The 12,573-nt window shown below is 41.4% G+C and overlaps 1 protein-coding gene across 1 annotated transcript in view; it reads right to left on the bottom strand.

Moving 5' to 3' along the window:
• Positions 1–216: 216 nt before the first annotated feature.
• LOC105385909 (T-box protein H15) overlaps positions 217–12,573 on the bottom strand; it is a 59,273-nt gene continuing 46,916 nt past the window's right edge. The window contains exons 5-6 of the mRNA XM_011556362.3: positions 6,941–7,176; positions 217–1,384 (exon numbers count right to left, since the gene is read on the bottom strand). Of these exons, the coding sequence (XP_011554664.3) occupies positions 1,066–1,384; positions 6,941–7,176 (555 nt within the window). The 3' untranslated portion in view covers positions 217–1,065. The remainder of the gene's footprint in view (positions 1,385–6,940; positions 7,177–12,573) is intronic.

The following is a 12,573-nucleotide window of genomic DNA, read 5'->3' as shown; positions in this document are numbered from 1 at the left end:
ATAAGAATTGATACCTTCTTATAATTCCTTAAATCAAACTTCTCCCATCCTTTATAAACTTAATTATGCTCTAATTGACCATTCTATGTCTGTACATTACTTATCACTATAAAAATAATTTAACTAACAACTTCGATCAATATACTGTATACTAAGTAGATAAACCAATGTAATAAAAAAACATATTTTGCAAAACGCAGTTAACTTTTTGTTACCTTTTGGTAAAAAATGTTATGGACCAGAAATAACAAAAGTTACTAGTTTAGGGGTGAATGACATGCTTGTATTGAAGTTAGAATCATAATTATTATAATGATCTTTAATTGTCTGATCAAATTTACAATTGTCAACTGTTAAGTTTGAATAGTAGATCGGTTTTAACATTAGATGGTGTGTGTTAATTTTTCAGGAGCATATCATGTATACCCTGTTTTTCATAGCAATTTGCAATGGATTTCTTTGAGCATAGAGATACTTATTTACATACGTACAATAAAAAGGAATGTAATAAGTTATGTATTGGCAACAAATTAAGGTAATGTACATACATTTAACTTATCCTTAAGTACAATTAATACAATAAATAGTAGGTACAACGAAGATAGTTGCCCAAAATCCATATAACTCTTTACTATGTACTTGAAAGCACATAAAATTCTACGTACAAATTCTTTGGTGAATTATTTTTGAATCATAATCTTGCCCTTGGATTAAAATATTACTTACATTAAAATTATTACATTATACATTCTATATTTTACAGTGCATGATACTTATAATTTTATCATCTTATTATCGATAGTATTTTTATTTATTTCGGTTAGGAACCATGAATACTAAATTACTTTTAAGAATCACCCTTGCCTTTGAAACTACAAGTTAAAGTCACTATGGCTGGGATAAGTAAGTAGCTCGTACTTGTATATAATTTTTACTGTATGTAAACTGTAAATTCATAATGAGTAGTCCGTGCGGTCTCCTGTACACGCACAAAGTCACAGCACTTTAGCTCACAGCTGCTTTTAATTGCATCAAATTGTGGTAGAGAAGTACTGCAGCATCAGTTCAGTGTGGATGCCGTGGCGAGGGCGCGTGGTCGGGGCGCTGCGGGGGCGCGGCGGGGTGCGCGGGGGGTGGGTACGGGCAGTAGCGCAGCGGGGCCGAGGGTTTCTGCAGCCAGAGCTCGGGCGGCAGGGCCAGGGGCTGCGGCCAGGAGGGCCACGCGCGCCCGCCCAGCGCCAGCAGCTGCAGCGCGGGGGCCGAGCGCGCCCACGCAGCGCGCTTCTCCGCCTCCTCCTCGCCGCCCCCGCCCCCGCCCCCCGCGTACAGCCGCAGCGGGGACCGCAGCAGCTGCTGCTCCATCAGCATCAGCTCCATCGGATCTCTGCGGATAAACGAGAAGGAATCATCAGACTTTGTTAGTTATGTAATGATTAGGGAAGAGCGCAGACAGCCGTAATGTTTGGGTTGCGGACTATGAATGGCTGTGATATTGCTATTCGGCGAATGTGTGCGTGCGGAGTTGCTCGCACGTAGCTTTCAGCGAGCGCGGCGCATGAAGAGCTTCCCGGAACGCGACCACCGCCGGGCCACGTGCTGTTCTCAAATCTCGTAAAATAACATCGTAATAATCGCTACGCTGGAACTGAATAAAACCTCGTAAAAGTAATATTGTTCATACTTAATGCAATGTAAACACTCAAGATTTTATACCTTTTGCCATAAAAACACATACATACTGCAAGATGTTGTTTTGTGATAGTGGCAATAAACTTATGTCTGAAGGGAGGCAAGACTAGTGCACGAGGCCATAGTCCTGTCATATTGCTGTCCAAATAAACAAGGTAGGGTTATATTGACCGTGAAGACGGATTATCAGTGTAGCGCGAGGTTATTCGCGGAGCTTCCTCGAAGAGTCTTTACGAGTGTGGTGGCTGTTAACGAGGCGCGGAGTGCGGCGTGCTTTATGGCAGCGCCACACTCCGCGTGCCTTTATTGATTCCCGGAGGTTGTCGCGGGGCCCGCCACCGAGCACGATTCGCGCTAACACTCTATTTTCGGCGCACTTCGCGTCTCCCACTAAACTAAACTATTCCCTACTTTATGTTTCGGAAAGAAAAGCCCTGCTTACATATTCCTCTCAAATCTCAACCTATTCATTTATATCCATAGCTGTTTGCACGAGATTGTCTGTATCATAATCCTGTTCGAGTAAAAAAGGACGCCTCACAAACACTTAACGCACAGGTATGTCCGATCGCCTCAGAGCGGCAAATGAGCGTGACGACGTGGCGAGGCTCGGAATTGGCATGACATCACGAGATACCGTGTCGAATTTAATCTATCACCGCGCGGCGGCCGCGGGCGCCGCCGGCCGGTAGTGGCACGCAAGCCGGCGAGCACTACAACAACTAATTATCGAAATACTGTAATAAGGAGCTTTCAATAAACAATTATAGGGAAAGTTGATTGATTGTGGAAAAGCTGGATGCTTGAAGTTGGACATAGTAAATTAACGGTACAAATAGATTTATATAAATATACGACGACCGAATGGTGTAGTGGTTAGTAAGTCCGACTGCTATGCCGAAGGTCCCGGGTGCGATTCCCGGTCGAGGCAGATATTTGTATCTGTCCGATTAGTCCGATACCTATATTATAGGTTCTGCCTATAGTTTAGATTCGGATGTCCGTGCGTAAGATATCAACACCTATTATTATTATAAAATGGGACTATGTCCTATTCAGGCTACGGGCTATATACTTGTTTCACAAAAAAGTGTTTCTGCGTGAACATGAAAATAAAAGCATAATAATTACAGTAGCAACTATTCGCGCCACAATTTTAATAATAGCGCATAAAATGCCGGCCCAACCCGCCCCTCAGCTGACCGACGCAGAAACAACCTTCATCGAACGCAAAACGAAGACGATTGACGCGGTTACGTCCATTACGCTACAATCAAATTTAAAGTGGAATAAATTGGTTAATTTTAACTAAAACATTCCATGACACTAATGTTTTGAAATTTACACGTCGGTGCGCTGGAAGTGGAAAGTCGTAAGAGCCGCGACTGCGAGCTGTTGAGTCGGCAGTTAGAGCGGTTCTCGGCCGCGCGGAGGCGGTAAAGGCATATTTATTATGATCTCGGTATCAGCAATAGCCAACACTTTCCGGCGGCAAATTACAGGGCGGCCCCGTCTGAGCCGCCGCCGCTAGGGACGCCACGCGAGCGCCGACTTATCGATATCTCCCGACGATTTACTATTTAACATCGATGCGAATCAAGATAATTTTGCGGTTGAAATATTGGGCATTGTGATTTTTTGTGCACCCTTTTCTGATTTTGCAATCTACCAGCAAAAATAAGCCAGTAAGTGGGCACACTCAGCTTAACGTTGGTGAATGCAGAGTTACTGTAATTTTGCAAAACGAACATGGTAGACCTTTATTATTTAAAAAATATTACACTATAAATATTATTTATTTATAATAACTAATCAATCATTCCAATATCGATACATTCATCACAGGCTTCTCGCCATCAATCTCTAGTCTGCATTTTAGCTCAGACACGCACTCCGTGTTGCGCTATAAATCTTGCTCCATCTGAGCTATTAGAAATCTGGAAAGCTTCTTCGACAGCTGCTTTTGCAAAATCACATCTAATTTTACATCGACGCAGTTCTAGGAAACGGTTTATTACAAATATTACTCGTGATTGTCACTTATTTGTAGCTAAAAATATGATATTATGAAACAATTAGCGCGAGGCGTGAGAGGACGCCGCGGGCGCGCAGTTGTCGTTAGAGTTATTCCTAGCTCGTAAGTGAATTGCACGCAATTAACGAAGAGGTGCGCCACTCATAAATATAACTCCTCGCCCGGCTTAATACTGGCCCTGATTGACCGAGAGGCGTGTCTTATTAATTAATGGACGAAAAGCCGCCGACCGACCCCGCACCGAATAATCGCACGCCCGATTCTCACACAACGGCCATTCATCACACTTATTGTCTGACGATTCTAAACGTCAGCGAGAGAACTCATTAAGTCTACGCTGTATTATCAAGCCATTTTGAAACTAAAACAGATTAACATTACAATTAGTGGTAATAAATAATGAATTTGGTAAAACGGAAACGGCGAGCAATTAGTGCTAATTAAAGTTATCAGCAATAAAAATCACAGTCTGAGCCGCCAAGTCATAGCCACTCATCCGATATTAGACGCTGGCAACCTCCCGGAGACCATCATTTCCTCTTAATAGAAGTCGGCAAATGTAAATTAAATAGTGATAAGATCGCGTTGTAGGTCCGCGTTGTGAGAGCGAGAGGGCACGGGCGGCTCACGAAGCACGGTAGCGGACGCTGACATCCACACGAGTGTCTGTCACTTCCACCTGATACCTCCGTTAATTATTCCGCCTTTCAATGAAGTTAGATCGCAATTGAGATAACGCATCTCGCACCACTGATGGAGGAAGTCGGAATAGCCGCGTCACAATGTGTCGAGCAGAGCTTCGAGTCTTTGTTTTAGATAATCCTTTGAGTTCGCGGCGTGAGGCGTTGGAATGCGAGTGTGACATGGCAGTTCTGTGAAGCGGGCGCGGTACACTCGGTGCCCGCTCGGTAATTGCTTCGATAACATCTCGAATTACCCGTCAGTCTCAGCTCGTCGCTCGCTGTATCAATTAAGCAAGAATCGGTAGCAGCGGCCCCGGCTACCAGCGTTATGTGTCGATTAGATTGCCTATTAGATTAATAATGGGTTCAATGATTCTGCTGATCATTGGTTTAGAAATTTGAGAATCACTTTAGTCTGTAGTCGGTGGTAATGATCCGATAGCAAGTGATGCTCCAAATTTAATAGCACGATTTATTATCATGTTGGAATTACAACAAAAGATTAATAAACAATTTCGCAAAATAATACATCAAGAGATGATATATATTTTAATGTTTAACCTAATAGTAAAAAAACAACATCTGTTGATAATTTTCGAAACAGGTAGAGAAGATTATGTGGTGAAATGGCATGCGGCCGGCAGGAAGGGGCGAGTGCTGGAAGGTGTCAGGTAATTGGAACAAATCATAGAGCCACGTGGGAGGCGGCCGGCGGCAGCCTCCGTCACGACACGACCACGACACGGCCACGGCACGGCGCTGGCACGACACCGACACTCGGTGGCATTTCGTGTCAGCTCGTAATTAGCAACCATGTACTTATTACTTATTATAACTACGCGAAAACACGACTCATTTGCCGTTATTGATCGTTTTCCCTTAACTGCCAGTGCAATTATCATTTACCTCATCTCCAATTAATATTAATGCCGAATCGGTAATTCTCTTTGCATAATTGAGCAGGTCGACGCGATGCGAGCCGCGGACACACCTGACCGGCCGGCCGCGCCTCCGGGGAGCCGCTCCGGCCGAATGTGCATCACACCGATGCCCAGATAATAGAAATGCGCTTTAATTTGTCGTTTAGGGCATAATAAGCGTCGGGCCCTGTGATTACGCGCGCCGCCGCCGCGGGCCGCCGGCTCTGATGACGTGAGGCTGTTTCCACGCGATCGCGCTCCCAGCCGCCCCGCGCCCCGCACCGCTCTCCGCCGGGATTGTGAAAACGCCCTTGCGAACTAACATTTTCGTATGCCCTTCGGCAAATTCTTTCTTCGAATATGTAAAAAATTGGAAGAGCATTGAGTAATTGACAGCCGGCGGTGTAATTGGAAATTGTTTTAAACAAAAGCTTAATGAGTCGCTTCTTAAAGGGTTTTTACGATAATGAAAATTATTATATTTTAAGGTAGGTTGTCGAGCCGCTTGAAACAATGCTGATACAGTTCCCACGGTCCGTGCAGCGGACATGTCGCTGTAGCTACTTATAACAGTTTATCGATACACGCCGTGTGCAGAACATCATTACGCAGCTTTACAACTACGGCATTACTTGGAAACTGCGATGCGAGGCTAGTGTTGGGCAACATTGTATTTTACGACTTTGGAATCTATCTGAAATAACTAGACGTCAATTAAATACAGTTGTTAACTCTTATTACTTTGTGTCTAATCGGCTATTGTTTTTATGTGATTCAATAAGTCTGTGTTATTAACAATGTCATTAGTCTACTTTGCCTGCTTTAGATGCACATATTAATTAATTAGTCTTCAACAATAAACAATATTGGCACCTAGTCAGAAGAAATATCGATATCAACTTCGACTAGGCGGATACTGAAACTTAGTGAAGTATCTTTAACTAATCTTCATAATGAACCACAATCTTGCACAGCGCGAAAGCGTTTTATCTCGATATTCGGCAAAATCGATTACAAAAATGATAACAGGCTGTGCGGTCGATCAGCTCTCGCGATCAAGCGCTGCGTATCTCGAAATTCCCGAACAATCAGAGGCAGGGGAAGGCGCGTTTTTAATCTTTTATTCATGTTGGAGCTGGCTCGCCGGCAAATTGCAGGGCAGCCGGCCTAATGCCTTTCAACTGTTGCTAATAACCTGCCAATTTATCAACCTGCCTGCCGGCTACGAACCTCGCACTTCGCTTTAGGCTCACCGTAGACCATTCTTTTGCATCGTAAAAGTGAAAATGTGTCCATTAGAAACTGAGATTTTCGGGCTGTGAATATCTTTTGGTATCACAATAAGAACAGTTTAATTAATGTATTAAAACTAGTACGTAGGTGTAGGTATATTAAATTTATTCTAACTTTATCAATCAAACTATCTGTTTCGCGAGGACATTAGCTATTCCGTTTAGAAGTAGGCGGCCAGTGGAAATAGCAAAACCTACCGTGCTTTAGACATGCAGCCAGTAGCGGTTGGATGAGAAAAGCCGTTATCAGTATAATACGATGCTTTCTACCAAAGGCCAACACTATACACGATTGGATTCCCATAATCATGAAGAACTCACCTATCAAAGTCAGTTAGCCGCGAGGAATCCCGAAAGCCCTTCGCGAAGGGATTGGAGTCGATCTTCAGCTTGGTGATGAGTTGGTTCTGGTAGGCGGTGACGGCGGTGAACACCGTCTCCGGGAACACGAAAGTCCGATGCTGCTCCTGCGCCAGGTCGGTGATGGGCCCGGAGCCTTCCCGGACCTTCACCAGGTGGATCCGCGGCTGGTACCGGTGCATCGAGTTCAGCACGATCTGGAGAAGTGAAGGACTTGTCAGTGTGGTGATTGGGTTTCTTATTGGATTAGAAGGGGCAACTTATTTTGATTTGATGAATAGTTGTGGTATAAATTATCATTATCACTGTACCGGGAACCATTCAGACGTAGTAAAAGCCAAATATTATTGTAGCATAATTCTTAATGTGGGATCATTACATAAATGCCCTAATCCAACTTGAAAAAAATAACCTGAAAACTTAAAACGTCTAATTAGATTCAATTGGATTCTCATAATCCTATTAGATTCTTGTTGTACTCGTTGAGAAAACATTGTGAGTTTAATATAAAGCTGTTGTGGAAACACACATGTTAGAATCGAAGAAGGGGTCAAAATATACAATAACGGAGGATTATGCAAAACAACACAAAGTGAGAGGAGACAGATGTTTCTAAAGTTATGTGGCCGTACGAACAATAATAGCAATATGCTATTTTAAGTATGCAATTTCGTAAGTAGCATAAAATATCTCTTATCTTGACTCTATTTGTTATTGCCTACTTATTTAAGTGACTATCAATAAATATAATAACTAATATCAGCGATTTATTACATTCTTTCCTGAAAACTCATCACTATTGCTCTAGTCGAAAGGAACACGTCTCAAATAATTTCAAGGGTAAGAATATAGTCTAAAAGAAGATACAAAAAACTTCTTATTAATCATTAGTAGGTAACATTTATAATATTTTGGGGTGTATTATTAAGTGGGTGAGGTGATTTCTCAATGATAGCGCAGTAATTAATTAGTGTCGGGACGGCCGTCGCGTAGTACCTACTATAGCGATGTGACTCGCGATAACGGCCGTCTGTTTTACATTGATACACAATTTTATTTGTAGACTCACGGACAATGAAAAATTTCCATTGAGAAATAACGAAAATACTCCTAAAAGAAAAAAACTAACTATGACGCCTTCTGCAATATGTAAGTACATTAAACGGTGCATCAGAATATTACCTACTAAAATAGTAAATATTTTATTCGCATTTGCCATTAAATGTTTAGAAAAGATAGGGTCATCTGTTGTCTGCATTTCGTAAAGTGGAACTGTTTCTTTGCCCGTGAGTGTAAAAACATTCTTCCCGATGTTGTTATTTTTATAAAATCTCCTGTTTTAAGGGCATAATAGTAACACTTGTTTAAACTATTATTTTTCGAGTTATATTCAGCCAACTCTTTCATTTTGATACGCGCATTGATATTTTTATATCAAAGAGGGCATGACCAATCCTATTACAAAATATTATTATTAGCTATTGAATAGGATGCAAATTAATTCCCCAATGTATCCATTTTACGGTGAAGCTAAAGCAAAAGCTCTCGATAAGCTTTCACATAGTGCATGCGTAGGGAACGACCCGCTGACTGGTATGGCGGCAAATTGTCAGTACGCTTCCACTGTCTGATGAGATAATTACTGTCTGTAAATTAATTAATGTACGTCTACTACATTTTTAATTTACACTCAGCTTGAATTGCCACACGCTCTGGGCTTTCTCTAAGAGTTAATTTGCTTCTTTATGTAAATAAGACTCTACTTATATGCTCTTACATAAGTATCCTTCTGTAAATATATGCCTAGGTACTTTTTTGTATTTTATTCACTTCCTGTGTCATCAATTGGAAATGAGTTGGAGTTTTAACCAGGAACAAAATAAATAAATTTGTATGCTACGATTTACGAGCTTTATTATTTATGCTACGCCGCGCCGTAGCACCGGCGTAGCATAGACGGCGTAGCAAAAAAAACCACCATCAAAATCTGTTTTCTAGTAAACACTACACTTACCCTATATTTATTTTAAACACCTTTGATAATTACAATATAAGCTATAATCAATTGTATTTCAACAAATCCACAGCCCATTCATTTTAACTACGATCTCCAATACTATAATCAATAGATTATAATCCAGCGTCCCTTGGACCTCACCTACCGAGATGTTACTAACATCTACGGGTCACTAATAACCGGTCGCAGATAAGATTTAAATTTGGAACAGTAGGCGTGGTTACAGTCATTATTACTCCTCTAATTTCGACACCTGCCCGCGCCTTAATGAAATATTATCGCCCGAATGAATAATGTAGTACCCCATGTATCACTTTTGCCTTTATTACTGCTAATATGTGTTTTTACATGTTTACGATTTATACAAAATATAAAGTTATGATGGTCCTTTTTCCCACGAGATTTTTTAACACTGTCTTAATGTCTTATGTCTATCATCTGAAATATTCTGCAATTGTTGCACAAACTGCCACCTCCAAGCCATGAGACAGAACGTGTACATCAGAAAAGGGGACACGGGGGAAAGCGGCTTAGTTCAACCCACCGGGCGCTCACCGCAATCAGCAGGCAATATCAATCTTTAATATCTGAGTAGTAGGGTAGCATATGGGTTGCGGTGACGGGCGAGATAGGTCGCGGTGGGGGCGGTGGGAGGGGCGGGGGCCGGGCGGCGGCGGGGGGAGGGGGCAGATGCCTCGCGACCGCTCAACTGACAACACGTATTTTGAGTTACTTTGGCGCAAACAAAGAGCTGCTTGTAGAGTGTGTAAGTGAAAAGGGCTGATGGAAAATATCAACTTTATAATTATTTCTTAGGTTGACTGTTTAGTTTTGAGGGTAACATTTTTTTATTATTAAGTACTCTACTATTATGTTTATTTTTTTTGTAATGTTTAACGTGTAGACTAGTTAAATTTTGTTTAAGTATTAATAAGCATATCCACACATTCATTTCAATAATACGGAATCACACAAACACAAAATTATAACACGCGCAGTAAAAATTACCTTTTATTACGTTGGTTATTTTAATCACTTACTTACCTACTGATTGTTTTTAGTGGCACTGGCAACCGTAGCCGGTAGATCTCAACACGAGCCACAAACAAATCCCGAACCGTTTTGTTTTGGCACCAGATCGTTTCGTAAAATACGCTTTAAAATATAAATGTAGTCGTCATCCGGCGCGACACTCGCGACAGGCCGTCAATGGCGCGTCGATGTCGCGATTAGCGGATGAGGGCGGATTAGCGCGGCTTGTCGCTTCCACGCCCGGGCCCGGCCGATCAATCTAGCACAAATAGGTATACGTACTTGCAGGCCGATGAAAATTTGACTAATCTGTTCCCAATAAGTCAGGCAGTTTAGATTTACCAGCCACGACACTGCGCTATATGCTTGTTGTAAGTACCAACTCCAACCATCTCAAACTCAACTTGGCGTAAATTGCATTGTTTGGTTTTTAATATTTACAGTAAGTAGTTGATTAGGCGACGAAAATGTATTTGTAGGTTACAGATGGATAAAGTAAATAAGGCTTAAAATTTCAAAGCAATTAATGCATCTATGTCTCTATAGATTCATACTAACAGTATACTACATAATACGTATATACGTAATACAGTACTATTGGCTTATAGGTTGGCTTGCCATGTTTAAAAGCGTCATGAGGTATGTAAATACCCCGGCGCAGCGCGACCACACCGCCGCCGGTCGGGGACTAATGATGACGAATGACCGACTATTTCATCAATGTCCATAAAGATGTCCAATTTTATTGACCACGTCCAATTCTGATACACACTTAATCTCCTTAAACCAGTAAAGTGGCACAGAATCCTATCACATTAACATTATTAAGACCTTTCGTATTATCTTTCTTCTAGAAATTATAGTTGAGATATTTTGTTAAAAGTTAGCTTTAAGACAAAATTGACTTTTTATTTATCGGTTTCATAACTCCCGAATTGTTAATAAACATCAAGTCTTCCATTAAATTAATATTCTCTGAACATTTGACACGCGTGTGACACCCATTTAGTCATCTAAATGCCCACTAGGTATTTCTTGAAAGCTCACAGTTTTTTTATCATAATTTTTAATAGGAATTAAACCGGAAAAGTGAATAGAAACAAGATTTGGTTATGCAAATAGTAGCACGCGCCTATATTACATTAGAGATATCACCAAATTCAATATAAAATTTGATGCGTGGGCGGTACACTCGCGCAGACAAAGTTACCTGACTTTAAATTATGATAGTTTGTAAAATATTATTTAGCCTACTAATGAAAGTAAGTCAGCAATATATTTATACCGAATTATGTTTAAATAGTTGCACATTATATCACTGTACGTATATTACACTGCCGGGCAATGAAATAGTTCCACTGATATAACATCAAATTACTCCTAAACGGAAAATGCTAGCTTAATGACGCCTTCTGCAAGATTGAAGAATATTTAATTGCGCATCAGAATATTCCCATGTAAAAACTTAAATATTGTAATAAAAACTTAAATTAAATGTTTTTCAAAAATGGGGCATTTGACAAATAAAACAAAATCTCTAATTATGCGTTTATTAGGTGTAAACGTGGTATTTTGATAACTCAGTACTTGGTGTTTCCTCGACGTGCTCTCAATACAGCTTCTACGCGATTGGGCATTCTGAATACCAGATTCCTCAGCATATGCTGAGGAATGTTCTCCCATTCTTTGATGAGCGCGTCTTTCAAGCCACGAAGTGTAATTGGAGGTGGAACTCGGTCTTTCACAGTTCTGTCGAGCTCGTCCCAAGCAAGCTCAATGGGATTTAAAACCGGGGCTCCTTGCAGGCCACTCCATTTTGTGGATTCCTACGTCATGAAGATACTCATTTACAACTTGAGCAGTGTGCGCCCGTGTATTATCGTGCATGAACATTGCATTCACGCCCATATTGGCCAAAAACGGACCAGCATGTTCATTGAGGACCTCATTGATGTATCTCACAGTAGTTAGGTTCCCGTTCTCGATCGGAACTAACGCTGTTGGACCCTCTGCAGAGATGCCCACCCGCACGCGAAAACTGCCTCCGACGTGTGCCACTTTTTCTTCAAAACATACTTGTGAAAAATGTTCTCCTGGTTGTCGGTATACTCTTTTCCTCCCATCACGATGGTACAGCATGAATTATGACTCATCTGAGAACATCACTCTGCCCCATTTGTCCTCACCCCATACTGTATGATTACGGGCGTATCGCAATCGGGCAACTTTATGATGCCGTTCCAGTTTTGGGCCATTTGCTGGCTTGTAATGCTTTAATCTTCTTTCGGCAAGACGTCTCCTGACTGTTCTTCTATTTATTGGCTCCCTTCGAACTTGTAGAAGTTGTTGTTGAACGGCTACTCCCGTCTGATGTCGATTTCTTAACATGATTTCCGCAGTGAATCGATCTTTTCGGACTGTTGTGCACCTTGGCTTGCCAGTACCTGGTCTTCTCAAGTTTAATCCAGTCTCCCTAAACCTTTAGATCACTCGTCGTACAGTAGTATGAGTCACGCCCATTATTCTTACCGCATTTCTTTGGCTG

This window comes from Plutella xylostella, chromosome 4 (genome assembly GCF_932276165.1).
Source record: "Plutella xylostella chromosome 4, ilPluXylo3.1, whole genome shotgun sequence".
Taxonomy (NCBI): domain Eukaryota; kingdom Metazoa; phylum Arthropoda; class Insecta; order Lepidoptera; family Plutellidae; genus Plutella; species Plutella xylostella.
The sequence above is the reverse complement of the archived record's forward strand: the minus strand, read 5'-3'. Positions and strand labels throughout refer to the sequence as shown.